The sequence below is a fragment of the Phlebotomus argentipes genome, unplaced genomic scaffold (genome assembly GCF_947086385.1).
Source record: "Phlebotomus argentipes unplaced genomic scaffold, Phlebotomus argentipes genome assembly contig_2, whole genome shotgun sequence".
Taxonomy (NCBI): domain Eukaryota; kingdom Metazoa; phylum Arthropoda; class Insecta; order Diptera; family Psychodidae; genus Phlebotomus; species Phlebotomus argentipes.
The window spans coordinates 6,824,484-6,844,176 of NW_026776162.1; the positions used below are offsets into that span (position 1 = coordinate 6,824,484).

The window sequence follows — 19,693 nt, forward strand, 5'->3', positions numbered from 1 at the left end:
ATTATTATGACAAAATTCTCTTTAATCTATACTTTCCTGCCATCGATTCATGATCAATACATGTGTCACAACAAAACAATAAGCGCCATGGCAGACAAGAGAGCTTGAGGAATTCCAGATGCAAGAAAGCCCAGCCGTGAAACTGATGATTTTAACTTTCCTCTCGTCGTAAATTTGCAATTAATTGTTTTTCTGAGATTCTCCCTGAGAGTGTGTCATTCACAAATGGAACGACGATGAATCTCTGCTTGTATGATTTATTCGACAGCTATATTGCACACTTGATCGTTTTAGTTATGCGGAGTTTTCGCTTTATGTTTACCTTTAAGGCAATTTCATTTGCCGAGAGGTGAAAAAAAATAATCTCAAGAATATGCGCGAATCTGCCAGACACAAGAGAAATTCAATTCTTGTGAATTGCAACTTCAATTACACCTTTGGTCGTTGAGGACGTTGAGTACACGGAAAAAAGTGTGTGTGCGTGTGTTTTTGTGCGAAGTTGAGATTTTCATGGTCACTTTAGGCTTTCTTGCACAAAATTTGATGATCACGAAAAGCCTCGAACTCGCGAACCTAGGAAAACTGACGTTTTTGCATTCCAGAAGCAGATTTTTTGGCCCATCTTAAAAAATTCCCCCAGTTTCTTAATTTCTGTGAGTGTCGTGAAATCTCAGCTCTTTAAAGCCAGTTTCCATACTTAACCAAGTACTTAACCGATCATTGAAGTGCTCTTGTGCAAAATGATCGATAATTTGTATGGTTTTTTTGCGTGGAAAATTATTATTAATATTTCGGATGCTACGACTTTCTTACATCGCATTGACCTTAACATTTCCGTCTGTTCTGAGGATGAATGGGAAACTTACTGACCTTATCTGCGTCTCTTCAAATGCTGCAAAAGCCGCAATTAAAAATCCCATTCTTTTTTCCGCTTTCCACTTCTGGGAGGCCAAAAAGAGGAGGGAAAATGTTAGAATTCGCCGCATGGAAAGTGCTAAAGAGGCTAAAGATCAGCTGAGAAAATGATCGATGTGAACATCTAATTTCCCATGGAATCTGTCGCATTATTTCCGGCAGTCTCTTTGTCTGCCGATTTGACAAATTTCCACACGGTGTGTGTGTGGGCTAAATGAGGCGCAGTGCGTTATGCGAATTAAGATGTCATGAAGATTATGCATTGTTATTAGATGGTCGATTAATTTCTTCTTCCCGCGCAACATTTGGGCCATCGTGCAAAAAGTGAAATCTTCGCGTCTGGGGCGGAAAAATTGGGCAGATCTGCTGGTGAACTTGTTTTTGGGCATAATTATTTGATCATCGCGCACTTCTTCAGCATTGAATTTCACCTCAATTGCCGAAGGAATTCGACAACGATTAACTCTGGCAATCCATTGCATGTTGCTGTGACAGTGGGCGAGGATGCTGAGCGGCGGCGCTGATGGAGTCAAACATTGTAATTCTCCACATTAATCACCACATGATCTTGATCGCTCTGTGGCACGCGGTGGGGCGACTGTGTCTTTTGCAAGTTCAGCACTTTCCCCTGCCATTGACAGCAAAGTGGCAAATTATGCTCTTTTTTTTCGGGCGTTGCGCGCTGCATCTTGAGGTAGTTGTGAACTCAATCCTCCGGCAGTGGCTTCCCCATTGCCTCACTGACTCCCCAGCGCGACGGTTGCTATTTTTCCGCATTCTGCTGACTCTCCACCTTGGCCAATATATTTCAGGTGTGTGTGCTTAGCGAGTGGGACACGCTGTAGTTGGTGTGAAAAAGTTAGCAATTGCTGCACTTTTTCATCCATCGCCAGAAGCACTTGGCGGGAATTGTGTCAATCGAACGGCGTGCGACAGCACGAGGGACATTGCCAAGACAATAATAATAATTAAAAACTGGGATTCAGTGCGTGTGTGTGCGTGTAGATAAGCAGGAATCGCCGCTGTGTGTTCAAGGATTCTGTATTGAGAGTGAGTGATAGACGAAATGGCTCTGCTGATCAACCAGACGCAGTCGCTGGTCAGTAATATCTACGATTACTACCTCTGGACACTGACACTGTCGGACACCAGGACCAAAGGATGGCTCCTGGTGGACTCTCCACTGCCCACCGTGATCTACACAGTCATCTACCTCGCGATAGTGTGGAGCGGCCCTAAGTTGATGAAGAAGTGAGTGACTCCAATCCTGGCCACACAATTCCTAACCACCTCAATCTCTCCCGCAGTCGATCGCCGTTCAAGCTGACGGGTCTGCTGGTGCCCTACAATCTCTCCATGGCGGTGCTGAATGGCTACATCTGCGTCCAGCTCTTCACGGCGGCGACGCGTCTTCGCTACAGCTACGTTTGCCAGCCCTGCCGAGCCAACCAACATCCAGACGAAATGCAGGTTTGTTTGCTTTAAACACACCTCAAAACTTCCGTAAATATGTTATGTTTTATTGTGTCAGCAACACCAACGCATTTCCCGGTTTATATGCTGAATATGACAAAACATTGAGATTCTTTTTGCATACACTTCATATTTATTTGTTTAATTGTATCTCAGGAAAAAATGCATGGTTTTGAGAATTTTCGTGAGTTGATGAAGCTGTAATTTTTGGGAAAACAGCGAAAAATGCTGATTTAATGACAGCTGATGTTAAAACGTTAATTTTTGAGCAACTAAGAGCAATTACAAACTTGCGGGTGATCCACGAAAGGATTAGCGAGAACGCGAGTGTTTACGACTGACAGTTGATTAAGCCAGAAAACGCGACTGATTCCTCGATATATCGAAAGTTCAATCGATATTTATGTGGTTTTCGCACTCGACTGGAAATTTGCAGAAACATTTCACAGCTCAAAACGGAAAAAATGGCCGATCTCTTGTGAATGGTTATTAAATTCTTCCGCAAATCTTCCGTTTTCGCAATTTTATCATGAAATTTCATGCTTTTTGATCAATAAACAAATCAATTGACAGCTGAACACACGAAGCAAAATTGTCGCTAGTGTCGACAAAGAAGAATAACTCCTGAGTGTGTTTAGCGCCAGTTAAGCCACGAATTATGGCTGATCCAATGGATCAGATCCATATTTGAGTGTGTAAAGATGCAGATCAACCATGACTTATCGCTGATCTGACCTTTACACACTACAAGCTCATCCACAGAGGATTGATCCGAGTTCCCGTCGATTCAAGGGTAACCCGGAAGTCTATAATCGCTTTAAGGGAATTTTTTGTGGTCTCTTAAGGCATTAAAGCGACTCTAATAATCTGTGCTCAGTTAATCTCAAGTAAATATAGTGTGATAACTCCCTAAGCGTCTTATTCCACTAGATTTAAAGCTATCGACAATGAATTTCACCGAATTTTAACACAATTGTAAAGGAAAATTAGTTGAAAATGACAATCTAGGGACTAATTTGTCCATATTGGTCATTATAAGGTCCAATTTGATAGGAAATTGCAGGCATTTCGTGTCGATGAGTTCAATAACGTGGAATAACTCCCTAATGTGGCCACATTTTTTCGTCATTCAGATTGCCAAGGCGGTTTGGTGGTACTACTTCTCGAAATTGCTGGAGTTCTGTGACACATTCTTCTTCATTCTGCGCAAGAAGGACAAGCAGCTGACGTTCTTGCATGTGTATCACCACAGCACGATGTTCACCCTGTGGTGGATCGGCGTGAAGTGGGTGCCCAGCGGTTCAAGTGAGTATCTGGGCGCAAAAAAGCGCTTCCCAACCCAGGGAATTTCCACCCGGCCTTATCTGTGCCTCCAATACGCTTGCAGCCTTTCTTCCGGCCATGGTCAACTCCTTCATACATGTGCTCATGTACTCGTACTATGGACTGTCGGCTCTGGGACCAGCGGTGGTGAAGTATCTGTGGTGGAAGAAATATCTCACGATCTTGCAATTGGTGAGCCAAATGGGTGATATATTGGGTGGCAAAGAGATGGAGAAATCTTATCTTTCGCACTCACTTTCTGTACACAGATTCAATTCACAACTGCGCTGATGATGGGCATCAATGGCATCCGGACAGGCTGTGACTTCCCACTGTGGATGCACTACGCTCTTGTGATCTACATGATGTCCTTCATCGTCCTGTTCGGCAATTTCTACGTGAAGGCGTATGTGAGGGACGCCAAGAGGCGAACTCCACTCCGAGAGATCAACGGCAATGCCCTCAACAATGGATACCACGCAAAAATCCACTAGAAACAGTCGCTGGACGCCTCTGGGGACAAAAAAAAAACCCACAAACCAATCAATCATCGTGTCGATTGCATTGATTATGTATTCTCCTCCCCCTTCACATTTACCAACATAAACATATATTTTACTCCACATCGCGATAGACAAACCTTAATCTATACAATTGTATAAGGACATAATATCCTCCCTTTTCTCTGCCATCCTGAGAGTGGAAGAGGTTTCAATCATGCTAAACAAAAAAACTAACTAAGAGTGTGAGAATAGCTTCTAAGGACGTATGGAAATCATAGGAATAAATTCATACAACTGCAATTGAGGTGCGTTTTTTTTTTCCCTCCCCAGGAAAACCTCGTGACTTTCTGTGTGGCTACGTGAGAAGAAGAAAAAAAACATTCGCCAACAGCAAATATCAATTTAATTTGTCGCGACTCGAGAGATGGTCGTTTTAGCGGGCATTGATTGCGTCATGCCCGTTGTGTGTGGGCACTTTGAAAAGTAACTGCCATCCAATCTGCGATACTTTTCGTTTGGCCACGATGAAGAGGAAACTATCGCGCGCACTCGCGAGCGAAAGAAAGGAGAAAAACATTCCATTATTCCGACCAGTCCGTATCATGTTTTAAGTACTTTTATCACTAACGATCGTTGCTCGAATTTATTTTTGTATTATTTACGACGATATTTGCCTTGTCAACTACTATTTTTTATTCTGCAACGAGTAGAAAGTATCACATTTTGTGGGTTGTGGAAAATTTTCTTTCCATGCAGCAGAGAAGATGGTCAGGATTTCTTCTCCACTGTCATTTCTCAGTCACTGTCTGACCTGTGATTCATCACTCAATCCACGGAATTTCCGGATATGCATCACCAAAAGTGACTAATTGCCAACGAGTCTTACGTAAGGTACAAGAAAACAGCAGAGATTTTATTGATAAAGACATTTGCAATCAGAATTTACAATTTACGTCAATGAGTATCGATTTTTTAGCATCTTCCAAATGTAAAGAATTCATCAAAACGGCATTTTCCGCAGAATCACGCAAATTTATGCCATCGCATATTTACAGGTGAAAAAGAGTAAAATAACAAAGGTGTTAAATAATGCACATTTCATCGTTACGAAGGTCAAACTGATATTAATCACTTTATATGCTTTAACAAAAACAAGCGTGCTTCCAATTGGCTTTCTTTTGAAAGTGGAATTTTCTTTGCATGACAGAAAACATGATTTAAATTTACATTAACAATATTTTTCTGTAGCAAATCACTTGATATTCCAGATTTTTAACACAGAATTTAGTTCAGAAACTGCATATTCTCAGTCTCTGCGCCCACTTCTTGGCCCCTCCGACTGACAGTAGAGACTTGAAGATGTTTGTTCGCTTTGAAGGGGCGTGGCAAGTGAGTGGGCGTGGCCAAAATATGCCATCTTCTGCATTTTAACCAATGACCATCACAAAAAAATGTGCATTTTGTGCAATTGCACTAATATTCTCATCACATTTCGTCATGCAAACCATGTAAACCACCTCTATTGACTATCCATGTTCGATGTTGCTGTTTTTTCTGTCTATCAGAAGTCGTCACCATTGAACTTGGTGTAATTATTTATAATCTACATGTTTCATTTCAGTATCACCTTTTGTCGTTTGATAATCTTTAATTGGTCCTCTTGACAGACTTTATCACTGTATTGAGCGTGAGTGGTTTTTTTTTTGCGTGCGCGCGAGACTTTTATAAAAGAAGGCGCGGCTGCACGAATCTCCGTCAGTCACTCAGAAGCAACCGCAGGTGTTGAGATAGGTCTTGAGATCAACAGTGTGCGCGCACGTGAGAATGTCGAATTTCAAGAGAACGGGATCCGTGAGGACGCATTGGAACATTTATCCAACAAAGTTCGCCATGAAGACGTGCAATCCACTGCGAACGATCACGGAATCCATGAATTTGGTGCCGAATCCCAAGAAGAAGCTCATTCCTCTGTCCATTGGTGAGAATTCGGGATGTGCGCAGTTGATTCTTCAGCTGTTTCTGACTCTCCTCTTCTGCTCCTCTGCTTGCAGGCGATCCCACGGTGTTTGGCAATCTCCAGGCCTGTCCTGAGATCCAGGATGCCATCACTGAGGCCGCCGCGTCGGGTCTGCACAACGGCTACAAGCCCACGCTCGGCTGGGCGGAAGCTCGCCAGGCAGTGGCCAGATACAGTGCTCACCAGGGCGACGTGAAGCCCGAGGACGTGATCCTGTGCAACGGCTGCTCGAGTGCCGTGGACATGATCATCAGCGTGCTGGTGCATCCCGGCCAGAACATCCTGTGCGCCCGTCCTGGCTACTCCATCTACGGCACCATCTCGGCCGGCTTCGGCATCGAGCTGCGCCACTACAATCTGCTGGCGGAGCACAACTGGGAGATCGACCTGGACCATCTGGAGTCACTGATTGATGAAAAAACTGCAGCCCTGGTCATCACGAATCCCAGCAATCCGTGCGGCAGCGTCTTCAGCCGCGGCCACATCGAGAAGATCATCGAGATCGCCGAGCGCCACTATCTGCCCATCATCGCCGACGAGGTGAGTCACTGATCCTCTTATCGCGCCCACACTCGGACGCGCAGAAACAGCCCAGACGCGAGAGACGACCCATAAGTGCCCCCCAAAATCGCGATAAAAAAAATCACTTTTTATTGCGCCCTCGAGAGTCCGCGAAGAATTTCACTTCGTCAATCAAGTTCAGTGACTCGCGGCGAGGAAATTTCCCATCATCGATCGTGAGAATCATGCGAGATTTCCATTTACGCCTCCAATGAATTTCCTCACCTTATCAATCGCGTGTTGTGCCTTTACGTGGTAAAGAACGTATTTTACATTTTTCTTGTAAACAATGTGTCGAAGTCGAAGTTGTTGAGTTTTATCGACACTGATCGATACGAATTGCGTGAAATTTACTCTTTCAATCACAATTTTACGGGTAAAATAGGATTGATAGGGACCAATTAGTCCTTAAACTGTCGATTCCAGCTCTTTCGCCTCCAAAATTGTGTCAAAAAAATCATATTGCGCACAAGCCATATCGTTAAGTGTCGGTAATTGTCGATAAGTTTAAAGAAAAAAGAAGTGGGATAAGGCGCTTAGTTCAAGATCGTTTTAAGAAGCCCTCAAAGTTAGGCGAAGACGTGATCTGACGCATCTAACCTTGCATATGGCGTATTCCACAGAGAATAGGCTCTGCAGTTAGCTTTCTAAGTCGCCATTACTCTTGGAAATCCACCAAGAAATGGCGTCAGTATGAATATTTTACTGCAAAATGCATAAATAGACTTTTATGGCAAAAAATGCTCATTTTTTGACTTTGAAATGTTCTAGAGAGTTGTAGGCGATGAAGTCACCTTTCCAAATCCGTACCATTTTCGATAATAGGATAAGAACTTTGAAAGATTTATGAGTTTTAAAATAAGCCAAATTGAAACCCGAAATTTCATGGAATAATGCCCAAATTGAGCGTTTTTAAACAGTTTTACGATTTTAGTAATCTTTTTATGCATAAAAACAGATTTATAAAGAAAAAATATTTTTGACCTCTATAAAATGCGATGAAAAAGGTTGAAATGCTGCTTAAGTAGCGCGTGATATTGCTTGGAAATTACATGAGGAAAATGATAAAAATATGTTGAGTATTTACTTAAGAAATGGGTTACTGAATAGTGAATGAGACAAGAGGACATTTACATGTATCTTAAACCTCTTCAACACCCTCAGAAGATTAGATAATTTCTATGCATTTTACGCATTTCTCCCCATTAACAACATTCCGCACTTGACAAAGTCTCTCACTGCAGAAGTTCAAGCTCAAGGAGCTTTTGAAGAAAATGACTTTTGTTATCAGCATGAGAATTTTGCTCTTCAATTGTGTGTGTTTGCTTGACGATCTGCGAACGCGACACCCTTCAATTATCACTCCCAATAACTATTTGTGTGATAAGAACTTATGTGTCAATTCATTTGGACAAACAAAACCACTATCATCATTGTCTCTCTGCAGATCTACGAGAACATCGTCTTCCCGGGCGTTGAGTACACTTCTGTGGCCGCGCTGTCCAGGAATGTGCCTGTGCTGTCCTGTGGCGGCTTGTCGAAGCGCTTCCTGGTGCCGGGATGGCGTCTGGGCTGGATCATCGTGCACGATCGCAATGGCCAGCTGAGTGAGATCCGCAAGGGTCTCACCAATCTCACTGGACGTCTGCTGGGCTGCAATTCCCTCGTGCAGGCCGCCCTGCCGGCCATCCTCCGTCACACGCCGCAGTCGTTCTACGATGAGCTCAACAGCAGCCTGCAGAACACTGCCCTCATTGCCTACGACATGCTGCGCGAGATCCGCGGACTGAATCCCGTGATGCCGCAGGGCTCCATGTACATGATGGTGGGCATCGAGATGGAGCTGTTCCCATTCGACAGCGAGATGGAGTTCGTGTGCGCCCTGGTGGAGGAGCAGAGTGTCTTCTGTCTGCCCGGCGAGTGCTTCAAGTTTCCCAACTTCATGCGCATCGTCATCACGGTTCCTGCCGAGATCATGCACGAGGCGTGCGCGAGGATTCGCGAGTTCTGCAGCCAGCACAGGCGAATGGACAAGAGAATCATCTCCAATGGCATCTAGAGCGCAGCCCACACGACAGAGAGGGGGAGACAGAGTGTCTGGCGGAATTCCCACAAATCAAGATCCTGATAATCAGGCTGAAAGCCGATGATCTGAAAACCATCTGAGAAAGCTGCTACACTCATCTTTACTACCGATCGATCTGAAGGGATAATGGACTGCAAACGGGATCAGCGGACACACTGTCTCTCTCTCTCTCTCCCACTCTCACCGTCTCACTGGACCTGATCACGCTGGAAATGTGCAATTTCCGCCAAACAATACGTCTGATTTCTAACCAAACGCACCAATATACCTGCAATTACTCCTCAATGTTGTACTGTTTTCGTGCGAATAAAGCGTAAATACACAGCAGTAGAAGAATGCTTTGGGAATATATGAGTGTGTACTGAAGAGTTGAATGATGATTTACGGCGCGATATCAGAAACAGAAAGATCACCTTGTTGAAATGCTCTCTTGATAAGGCGAGTCTCTTGTTGTTTTTTGCGCGCGAGCCGCCTATAAATAGAGCCCGAGCCATAGCGGACCACTTCATTCCGCCTTGCAGCCCCTTATCTTGTCCATCGGGCTCTGCTGGGGCCCCGCGATTACCCGTGCGAAGAGGAAGTGTGTGGCGATTGTGTGATGTCCGCGAACGGCCAGAGTGTCGCCAATGGCAATGCCAACGGATGTGCCAAGAGTGCGCGGCGGGAGTGGCGAGTGGAGGTGTCCAGGAGGGCGCGCCAGACGTGCAATCCGCTGCGCGAGATCATCGAGTTCATGAACATCAAGCCCAACCCGGACAAGTCCCTCATTCCGCTGTCCATCGGCGATCCCACGGTGTTCGGCAACATGAAGGCCTGCCAGGAGATCCAGGACGCCGTGACCAGGGCCGCCGCGGACCACGCCAACAACGGCTACAGCCAGATCATCGGCTCCCAGGCGGCTCGCGAGGCTGTTGCCAACTACATGAACCGCTCGCAGCACTCCATCACAGCCGACGACGTGATCATCGTCAACGGATGCTCGAGTGCCGCCGAGATGGCGCTCGTGGTGCTGGCCAATCCCGGCCAGAACGTCCTCTGTCCCTCTCCCGGCTACACCGTCTTCCGCACAGTGTCGCAGGCGCACGACATCGAGTTCCGGCCGTACAATCTGCTGCCGGATCAGCGCTGGGAGGCGGATTTGCAGCATATGGAGAGTCTGATCGATGAGAACACCGTGGCCATCGTGGTGATCAATCCCAGCAATCCCTGCGGCAGCGTCTTCAGCCGCAGCCACCTGGAGGCCGTGATAGCGCTGGCGGAGAAGCACTGCCTGCCCATCATTGCCGATGAGGTAATTTCGTGACCACGTGAGGGAGATTAAGGCATTACAAGTGTTTGCGCTTCTCAACAGATTTACGAGCACATCGTCTTCAACGGCAAGAAATACTACTCTTTGGCTCCTCTGTCGAAGAACGTCCCGGTGATTCAGCTTGGAGCTATCTCGAAGAGATTCCTGGCTCCCGGCTGGCGTCTGGGCTGGATCATCCTGCACGACAGGAATGATATTCTGAAGGAGGTCCGCGGCAATCTGGCCAAACTCAGCGGAGTGCCTCTGTGTCCCAACACCATCGTGCAGGGCGCGCTTCCTGCCATCCTCAAGAATACTCCGCAGTCCTTCTACGACGACATCAATCTCCAACTCCAGGTAAACGCGCATTCCACTCCCAAATCCGCCTAGAAGCTCACAATTTCTCCCATTCTCAGGCCACCGCCAACATTGCCTTCGAGTTGCTCTCCCAGATCGAAGGCATGAAGCCCGTGATGCCCGACGGAGCGATGTACATGATGGTGGGCGTTGATCTCAAGCACTTCCCCAAATTCAAAGACGGTCTGGCCTTCGTCAAGGCTCTGGTGGAGGAGGAGAGTGTCTTCGGGCTGCCCGGCGACTGCTTTGGCCTCCCCAACTTCATTCGCATCGTCATAACCATTCCGGAGGAGAAGATGAGAGAGGCTTGCACGCGAATTGAGAAATTTTGTACAACTCACCGTTCAGTGAATCCCAGAGATTGAGAATTATTTGTCTTGTGATTTGCTCTGTAAATAGTGTCAATGTGTTTTACCACAACAGAAGGCCAATAAAAGTATTTCATTGCAAGTCACTGGTGTTATATTTGCTAAACAGTTCATAAATCTCGTCTATTTTGGGTGTTTTGGAAGATTTTTGGGCTGTTTTTCTCCAGTCATAACCCAACTTTCCATGATACCGCGTGAACAAAGCGCGGGACAGTGCGACAACTGGTGGAGAATAGATGGAAACTTGGAGTGTGAATTTTGCCAACTTCACACCAAATTCTTCTTCTTCGATCGAGAAACTTCAGTTGCAGATTGTCTATTGGAGGGAGAAGGTGGCGTGTGTTAGTTGGCTATTCCAAATTTTGTTATTTTCTCCAGGAATTTTCGTGCAAATTGTGGTGAAAAGATGAGCAAAGAGGGGGAGACTGTGGACACCGGAGAGACCAACGATAATTCGGTGAGAAAACCCCTGAGCATTGATGGGAAAGCCAAGAAAATTCTGTGCGTCAGTGCCTTTGTTGTTGCAATTTCACCATTTCACTCAAATACTTCCTCAATAATGAGAAAAATACAGAAATCTCTGTTTTCCAGCGATGCAGAGTGAGCTTCTGCATGGCTGGATGATAAGAGTGTTTTCGCAGAGGGAAATTTGAAGTTGGAAATGTGAAAAAATCAGTTTGATTGAGGCGCCTCTGGTGGCACGCCGGGAAATCACTGTCTGAGCCTTTTTCTGGGTAATTTTGGGGATTTTTGAAATTCATTCCGGACGTTTTTCTCCCCCTGCACAGAATGGCTCCACTTCGGACACCACGTCGTCGAAGGGGAAGGAGACGGACTTTGACTGCAAAATCGAGACGGATCGCAGCAAGAGATTTGAGTATTTGCTGAAGCAGACTGAGATCTTCACCCACTTCATGACCAACACGGGCCCCAAGAGTCCGCTGAAGGTGAAGGCGGGCCGCCCCAAGAAGCCCACCGCCGCCACCAAGCAAACCCCGCCGCCCGAGACGTCGTCCACCGACGTGGCCGATCATCGGCACCGCAAGACGGAACAGGAGGAGGACGAGGAGCTGCTGGCCGAGGAGACGAAGAATCAGTCCATCTTTCGCTTCGAGAGCTCGCCGCACTACATCAAGCACGGCGAGATGCGCGACTATCAGATACGCGGCCTCAACTGGATGATTTCGCTGTACGAGAATGGAATTAATGGGATTCTGGCGGACGAGATGGGCCTGGGCAAGACGCTGCAGACCATCTCGCTGCTGGGCTATCTGAAGCACTTCAAGAACAACCCCGGACCGCACATTGTCATCGTGCCCAAGTCCACGCTGCAGAACTGGATGAATGAGTTCAATCAGTGGTGTCCGTCGCTGCGCGCCGTTTGCCTGATCGGCGATCAGGACACACGGAACACCTTCATCCGCGAGGTGCTGATGCCGGGCGAGTGGGATGTGTGCATCACGTCCTACGAGATGTGCATCCGCGAGAAGAGTGTGTTTAAGAAGTTCAATTGGCGCTACATGGTGATCGACGAGGCGCATCGGATTAAGAATGAGAAATCCAAGTTGTCTGAGATTCTGCGGGAGTTCAAGACGGCCAACAGACTCTTGCTCACCGGAACGCCACTGCAGAATAATTTGCACGAATTGTGGTCACTGCTGAACTTCCTGCTGCCGGATGTGTTCAACAGTGCCGATGACTTTGACTCGTGGTTCAACACAAATCAGTGTCTGGGCGATGATTCACTCGTGAGTCGACTGCACGCTGTGCTGAAGCCATTCCTGCTGCGACGCCTCAAGTCTGAGGTGGAGAAGCGTCTGAAGCCGAAGAAGGAGTTGAAAATCTTCGTGGGATTGTCAAAGATGCAGCGCGAATGGTACACGAGGATTCTGATGAAGGACATTGATATTGTGAATGGCGCGGGAAAGATTGAGAAGATGCGACTGCAGAATATTCTTATGCAGCTGCGCAAGTGCACAAATCACCCTTATCTGTTCGATGGGGCGGAACCTGGACCGCCGTACACCACAGATGAGCATTTGGTGAACAATTGTGGCAAGTTGACGATCATGGATAAGCTTCTGCCCAGGCTGCAGGATCAGGGATCGCGTGTGCTGATCTTCAGTCAGATGACGAGGATGCTGGACATTCTGGAGGACTACTGTCTGTGGCGACAGTATCAGTACTGTCGTCTGGATGGTCAGACGCCGCACGAGGACAGACATCGGCAGATTCAGGAGTACAATGCGAAGAACAGCAGCAAGTTCATCTTCATGCTGTCCACCAGGGCGGGTGGATTGGGCATTAATCTCGCCACGGCGGACGTGGTGATTATCTATGATTCCGACTGGAATCCACAAATGGATCTGCAGGCAATGGACAGAGCGCACAGAATTGGCCAGAAGAAGCAAGTGCGCGTGTTCCGATTCATCACGGAGAACACGGTGGAGGAGAAGATTGTGGAGAGGGCGGAGATTAAGTTGCGTCTGGACAAGTTGGTGATTCAACAAGGGCGTCTGGTGGACAATAAATCCAGTCAGTTGAACAAGGATGAGATGCTGAATATGATTCGCTTCGGGGCGAATCATGTCTTTGCGTCCAAAGACTCTGAGATCACGGAGGAGGACATTGACACTATTCTGGAGCGTGGAGAGGCGAAGACAAATGAGCAGCGTGTGAAGCTTGAGGCGCTGGGCGAGAGTTCTCTGCGGAATTTCACCATGGACACGGGAACTGAGAGTTCGCTGTATCAATTCGAGGGTGAGGACTATCGTGAGAAGCAGAAGGCGCTGACGATGGGCAATTGGATTGAGCCGCCCAAGAGGGAGCGAAAGGCCAATTATGCTGTGGATGCGTACTTCAGGGAGGCGCTGAGGGTGTCTGAGCCGAAGGCTCCAAAAGCCCCGAGACCGCCAAAGCAGCCAATCGTCCAGGATTTCCAATTCTTTCCGCCGAGACTCTTTGAGATTCTCGATCAGGAGATTTACTACTTCCGGAAGACTCTCAACTACAAGGTGAGTTTCTTGTGTGTTTGTTTTGCATGAAGCTCAGCTACTGAGAATCATTTGCAGGTTCCCAAGAATCCAGAACTGGGTCCTGAGGCGGCCAAAGTGCAGCGCGAGGAGCAGCGGAAGATTGACGATGCTGAGCCACTGTCGGAGGATGAAGTGGTGGAGAAGGAGACTCTCTTGACGCAGGGCTTCACGAATTGGACGAAGCGTGACTTCAATCAGTTCATCAAGGCGAATGAGAAGTACGGACGCGATGACATCGACAACATTGCCAAGGATGTGGAGGGGAAGACGCCTGAGGAGGTGGTGGAGTACAGCACGGTGTTCTGGGAGCGCTGCCACGAGTTGCAGGACATTGAACGCATCATGGCGCAGATTGAGCGTGGCGAGGCGAAAATCCAGCGACGGGCGTCGATCAAGAAGGCGCTGGATGGGAAGATGTCACGCTATCGTGCGCCCTTCCATCAGCTGCGCATCTCGTATGGGAACAACAAGGGGAAGAACTACATTGAGGAGGAGGACAGATTTCTGGTTTGCATGCTGCACAAGTTGGGCTTCGACAAGGAGAATGTGTACGAGGAGTTGCGCTTCGCGGTGCGCTCGGCGCCACAGTTTCGCTTCGATTGGTTCCTGAAGTCCAGAACGGCGTCGGAATTGCAGCGTCGCTGCAACACACTCATCACGCTGATTGAGCGTGAGAATCAGGAGCTGGAGGAGAAGGAGCGCCTGGAGAAGAAGAAGAAGGGCACGAAGGGTGGCAGTGCGTCGCAATCGAGCTCCGGACAGCCAAAGTCTGGGCAGAAGCGCAAGTCTGAAGTGGCAAATGACAAGGGCAAGAAGAGGAGGCGATAAATGCCGCCTCCTTTGGCTCAAACAAACACTCCTCGAGGCACTATTTAAGCATAAACCGTCATCGGGCATCTCACTCTACATTCAACTCTAGACCGTAGGCTCAAGTATTATTTGTAAGTTTGCAGAAAATTGTGTGCATATTTGGTGTATTAGAGAAGAAAACATATTTTTATTTGGGCCGCTGCTCTTGAAAACCCTTGAAACAGAGACAGAAAGAGAGACAACATGGATTTGTGTGTCCACTAAAATGACGCTCTTTTCTTTCCCACAGAGAAAATTTGGTGAAAATTAAGTGAAAATTCATCTGAGTGACAATTGACAGTGAAGAGTAAATGTTTTCATGTTGTGTTGTGCAAAATTTATGACTTTATTGTGGCAAAAGTGGAAAAGTAAGTGTTGTTCGTGAATATATTGCGGCAATATTCCAGTGATAAGAAATGTATCTAAGGTATGTACAAATATACATATTTCTCTTCAATTACTGGACAAGAAAATGTCTGGAAAGGACTTTGACTAGTTCTTTTCAAGGGAGGAAATGAAGTCCTGAATAGTGAAATAAACTTTCAGATGTTTGCAACAATTCCCATTCAAACTGAGGAGTGTTAAAGATGTGTTATAGTAGTTTGAAAGATTCTTTGATATTCAGAATCACATGTGAAATGCTTAAAATGGTGATTATGATAAAAATTTCACCAAATTCACACGTAAAACTACAAAGTTGTGTGATGGTTGATGGGTTAAAACCGGATGCTGACAAAGCAAGTGCATTGACGTACGCTGTGACGCACGTAAAAGAAATGCAACGTAAGGTTCCCACGAGCCATTGCACGGCTTCTCCAAATTATTGGAGACAGTTGAAGAAATGTTTTAGTCAATAAACAGATCGCAAACGAACACATCGTCTTTGGATTCGCTCGGGACATCGCATGGCGATCCTGCCACTCAAACCGAAGTGATCTTCAAAGTTATGGACTTAGTGCAAAGTGTGCGAAGAACAGTGAAAAAAAAAAAAAAAGGAAATTGATAAATGAATACTAAAATATAGTTCCTACATCGATAAATCGGCACCATGGGAAAACCGCAGAGTAAAGAAGAAGTTATCATAGCCCAAAACGGAGGTGGAAATACCAATGATACCCAGCAAGGACATAGAGGAGTAACTCTAACCGAACTCGCGCTTGTCATCTTGATTGTTATCCTAGCACTGATGATTGTGGGATACGTAACGCACCGAGTGCGCCGCTTCTTGAGAGATATAATGCAAGAAGAGTTATCTCGCCGCCGCAACGAAGCTGTGCCAATACAGCTCTAAAATACGAGGATCACACTGTGTAAAAGAAAGACATTGACTAAAAGATAGTGAAAGTGGTGGAAAGGAAAAGCCCAGGAGCACATAAAACATCGATAATTGCCACTCATATCAAGTGCTTAAATGGAAACCGGCATCAATCCTGTCGTCAAGGAGATATCAGCACCGAGCAATATGCAGTCTACGATCCAGCATCAACCACATCAGCCATTGGTCGAGTTGAGAACTGCCGCGCCGCCGAGCAACTAGAGGAGATTTACTTCGCAGACCGGAAGAGCAGACCAAGAGTTCAATAACCATCGAGTTCAGCGGAAGTAAGGTCGTACAACTCTGTATGTAGCTATAATCCATGGAAGAATTGAAATTATTAGAGTCCGCAATCCTAAAAATTGTCTCGCTGTTAAGGAAGAACCCAAATAGAACATATTCAACAACAACTTATCTAGAAAAATTGAGTGAAATAGATGAGATAAAAATTAAAACTAATAAAGTGGTAGAGAGAATTAATAATGAGGGTTTTAGTGCAGCGGATCAATTGGTGATTCCAAACATTGTAGAAAGTATTAAAAAGACGATAAAAGCCGCTAAAGAGATTTTAGCAAGATCCGGAGTGCAGGAAAACGAAGAGGAAAAGCAAAATTCAGCAGTAGATAATCAAGTAGAGAATCAATACAATCCATCTGAAATGGCGCAACATTTTGATCTAAAAACAGCAACAAATCTGTTGCCAGTAATGACTGATAATGCAGAAGTTACTCGTCGACTTATTGACTCAATCGAGCTCTACGAATTAATGCTAAATGATACAGGAAAGTCACTGATGTTACAATTTGTCTTGAAAACGCGTTTAACCCAATCCGCGAAATTGCAATTAAAACAGTCATACGATTCTATATCCAATTTGGTCAGTGATATGAAAAAATATCTGCTACCCCAAAAATCCGATACAGCTCTCGTTCGCCAGTTATGTTCGGCCAGTCAAGGAAAGGATTCTATCGAAAAATTTGGAAAAACTATCGAGGAAATGTTCATTGATTTAACGCTAGCACAATCAGTGGATGAGACGAACACATTTGGAGTGTTAAAAACACATAACGAAAGAATTGCGATAAATTCGTTCGCTAATGGTTTAAAAAGCGAAAAACTTGCGACGATTATAAAAGCGAGAAACTATGACTCCCTTAAGGATGCTATCCGAGGTGCATTAGATGAAGATTTGTCGCGACCGGAGCAAGCAAATGTGTTTCAGTTCAGAGGCCAAAGTTTTAGACGGGGAAATTTTAGGACTTTTAATTCGAGAGGCCGAAATGCTCGCGTAAATAACCAAACTGGAGGAAATAGAGGAAATTACCGAGGAAATTATCGCGGGAATAATCGCGGGAATAGAAATCGCGGGAATAATCGCGGGAATGGATACCGCGGGAATTCGAAAAATGTGAACTCCGCGCAAGTGGCTAGAGAAGAAAACGTCCAGACGTTCACCGAATACAATGACCTCAATGGGCAAGGAAACACTTATGATGACGAAGAGTGTTTTCGTACCTTTTTCAATTAATCAGCAGTATATTTTTTGCTCCAATGGCACTGATAGTATGATGTTTGTGAGAATTAATGTGAATGAGATAGGCTTACGTTTCCTAGTGGATTCGGGAGCATCAATCAGTGTATTGAAGAAAGAATGTGTTTCGAGTGATATGACCATAAATGAGGAAAAGAGAATAAGAATAAACGGCATTAGTGGGTCAACATATTCTCTTGGAGTGACTCAAGTTACATGCGAGTTGAATGAAGGAAACATTGTGCATGATTTTCACGTGTTGAATAAAATTATGAAAGATGTAGACGGAATTATTGGTTCTGATTTCTTGAGGAAAACTGGCGCGATAATAAATTACGAGAATTCGAGTTTATCATTATGGTGTAATGGAAGGGATGTGCAGATGCCAATCGAATCAGGAAGTCAAAATATCAATACAATAATTCCAGCACGATGCGAGGTTATAAAGTATTTTAAGACTAGTGCTACGAGTGATAGTGTGATTGTACCAAAGGAAGTATGTAAGGGTGTGTTTGTTGCAGGAATGATTGTTCGGCCGACAAATGGTGTGATTCCAGTACGATTTTTGAATGTAAGAAATGAATGTGTTACACTGAGAAATTTTAAGCCTGAGAGTCATGGAGCAGAAAACTATTTCATCGGAAAATTCGGTGATAACTTTAACTCAAACGAACGCGTTCAGAATTTATTCAAAGAGCTCAACCTTGATTATCTGCGAGGAGAAGAAAGATGGTCTATCGAGAAGATATGCGCAAAATATGCAGATGTATTCCAGCTAGAGAATGACAAATTGAGTGTAACGAATGTTTACAAACAAACCATCCGCGTAAAAGATAACGTCCATCCTATATATGTGAAACCCTATAGATTGCCGCAAGCACAAAAGAGCGAAATTCATAGGCAGGTCGAGGGGATGCTAAAAGATGGTATTATCGAAGAAACGCGTAGCGAATGGTCTGCCCCGTTACTCATTGTGCCCAAGAAATCAGGTAATGGAGATAAAAAGTGGAGAGTGGTGGTGGATTACAGGTTGCTTAATAAGCAAATTCAAGACGATAAATTTCCCTTGCCAAACATAACCGAAATTTTAGATTCGTTGGCTGGAGCAATTTACTTTTCTCACTTGGATTTGGCTCAGGGATACTACCAATTGGAACTTTCACCAGAATCTCGAGGATGCACATCATTCAGTACCGATCGTGGCCAGTATCAAATGACTAGATTACCCATGGGGCTTAAAATAAGTCCCAGTGCGTTCTCTAGAATGATGACAGTGGCCATGAGCGGCCTAAATTACGAAAAATGTTTTGTGTACCTCGACGATCTGATAGTGTTCGGAAGAAATTTATCTCAACACAATAAAAATTTGATTTCAGTATTTCAAAGATTGAGGAAAGTTAAATTAAAACTTAACGTGAAAAAATGCGAGTTTCTAAAGAGACAAATCTTGTATCTGGGACATGTGATTTCATCGGAAGGAATCCAACCAGATCCTGAGAAAACACAAGCGGTAGAGCACTACCCGATCCCAAGAAATTCATTAGAAGTCAAGAGATTTACGGCGTTCGTAAATTATTACCGTAAATTTATAAAACATTTTGCTACACTCGCAGCCCCATTAAACGCATTAACAAAAAGAAATGTGACGTTCAGTTGGACTCCGCAATGCCAAAATTCTTTCGAAGCGTTAAAGAATAAATTGTTACATCCACCCATTCTCCAGTACCCCGATTTCTCCGAGAGCAATATCTTTGGTATCCGAACGGATGCTTCGGGTATTGCAATCGGTGCAGTTTTAAGTAACCAAGACGATGGTCCTGTGGCTTTCGCGAGTAGGCCGCTGAATAAAGGAGAACTTAACTACGAAACGATAGAAAAGGAGTTGTTAGCGATCGTGTGGGCGTGTAAATATTTCAGACCCTACATTTTCGGGCGGAAATTCAAAATATTTACCGATCACCGACCTTTAGTTTTTCTATTCAGTTTAAGAAATCCGTCAAGTAGACTAATGAAGTTTCGGTTACAACTTGAGGAGTTTGATTTTTCGGTAGAGTACATTAAGGGGAAAGAAA

General features: G+C 45.3%; 4 protein-coding genes across 4 annotated transcripts; all 4 read left to right on the forward strand.

Moving 5' to 3' along the window:
- Positions 1-1,981: 1,981 nt before the first annotated feature.
- Positions 1,982-4,507, forward strand: LOC132264972 (elongation of very long chain fatty acids protein 4-like). The gene is made up of 5 exons (XM_059765328.1): positions 1,982-2,166; positions 2,223-2,385; positions 3,522-3,693; positions 3,776-3,903; positions 3,981-4,507. The coding sequence occupies exons 1-5, from the start codon at positions 1,982-1,984 to the stop codon at positions 4,203-4,205; spliced, it is 873 nt and encodes a 290-aa protein (XP_059621311.1). The 3' UTR covers positions 4,206-4,507.
- Positions 4,508-5,972: 1,465 nt separating this feature from the next.
- Positions 5,973-9,274, forward strand: LOC132264617 (tyrosine aminotransferase-like). Its single transcript, XM_059764870.1, has 3 exons — positions 5,973-6,192; positions 6,266-6,771; positions 8,240-9,274. The coding sequence occupies exons 1-3, from the start codon at positions 6,039-6,041 to the stop codon at positions 8,849-8,851; spliced, it is 1,272 nt and encodes a 423-aa protein (XP_059620853.1). The 5' UTR covers positions 5,973-6,038; the 3' UTR covers positions 8,852-9,274.
- A 115-nt stretch (positions 9,275-9,389) lies between these two features.
- LOC132264970 (tyrosine aminotransferase-like) lies at positions 9,390-10,967 on the forward strand. Its single transcript, XM_059765326.1, has 3 exons — positions 9,390-10,169; positions 10,230-10,523; positions 10,583-10,967. Exons 1-3 carry the CDS (start codon positions 9,477-9,479, stop codon positions 10,886-10,888), a joined length of 1,293 nt encoding a protein of 430 aa, XP_059621309.1. The 5' UTR covers positions 9,390-9,476; the 3' UTR covers positions 10,889-10,967.
- Positions 10,968-11,199: 232 nt separating this feature from the next.
- Positions 11,200-14,931, forward strand: LOC132264842 (chromatin-remodeling complex ATPase chain Iswi-like). The gene is made up of 3 exons (XM_059765170.1): positions 11,200-11,348; positions 11,680-13,905; positions 13,963-14,931. The coding sequence occupies exons 1-3, from the start codon at positions 11,298-11,300 to the stop codon at positions 14,752-14,754; spliced, it is 3,069 nt and encodes a 1,022-aa protein (XP_059621153.1). The 5' UTR covers positions 11,200-11,297; the 3' UTR covers positions 14,755-14,931.
- Positions 14,932-19,693: the final 4,762 nt, after the last annotated feature.

Excerpts from the sequence above, each read along its gene's own strand:
- LOC132264972 (XM_059765328.1), top strand. The coding sequence starts at position 1,982 with ATGGCTCTGCTGATCAACCAGACGCAGTCGCTGGTCAGTAATATCTAC. Across the intron at positions 2,167-2,222 it reads GGCCCTAAGTTGATGAAGAA|TCGATCGCCGTTCAAGCTGA; the intron begins GTGAGTGACTCC and ends TCTCTCCCGCAG. Across the intron at positions 3,904-3,980 it reads ATCTCACGATCTTGCAATTG|ATTCAATTCACAACTGCGCT; the intron begins GTGAGCCAAATG and ends TTCTGTACACAG.
- LOC132264970 (XM_059765326.1), top strand. The coding sequence starts at position 9,477 with ATGTCCGCGAACGGCCAGAGTGTCGCCAATGGCAATGCCAACGGATGT. Across the intron at positions 10,170-10,229 it reads TGCCCATCATTGCCGATGAG|ATTTACGAGCACATCGTCTT; the intron begins GTAATTTCGTGA and ends GCTTCTCAACAG. Across the intron at positions 10,524-10,582 it reads ACATCAATCTCCAACTCCAG|GCCACCGCCAACATTGCCTT; the intron begins GTAAACGCGCAT and ends TCCCATTCTCAG.
- LOC132264842 (XM_059765170.1), top strand. The coding sequence starts at position 11,298 with ATGAGCAAAGAGGGGGAGACTGTGGACACCGGAGAGACCAACGATAAT. Across the intron at positions 11,349-11,679 it reads GAGAGACCAACGATAATTCG|AATGGCTCCACTTCGGACAC; the intron begins GTGAGAAAACCC and ends CCCCCTGCACAG. Across the intron at positions 13,906-13,962 it reads GGAAGACTCTCAACTACAAG|GTTCCCAAGAATCCAGAACT; the intron begins GTGAGTTTCTTG and ends AATCATTTGCAG.
- LOC132264617 (XM_059764870.1), top strand. The coding sequence starts at position 6,039 with ATGTCGAATTTCAAGAGAACGGGATCCGTGAGGACGCATTGGAACATT. Across the intron at positions 6,193-6,265 it reads GCTCATTCCTCTGTCCATTG|GCGATCCCACGGTGTTTGGC; the intron begins GTGAGAATTCGG and ends CTCTGCTTGCAG. Across the intron at positions 6,772-8,239 it reads TGCCCATCATCGCCGACGAG|ATCTACGAGAACATCGTCTT; the intron begins GTGAGTCACTGA and ends GTCTCTCTGCAG.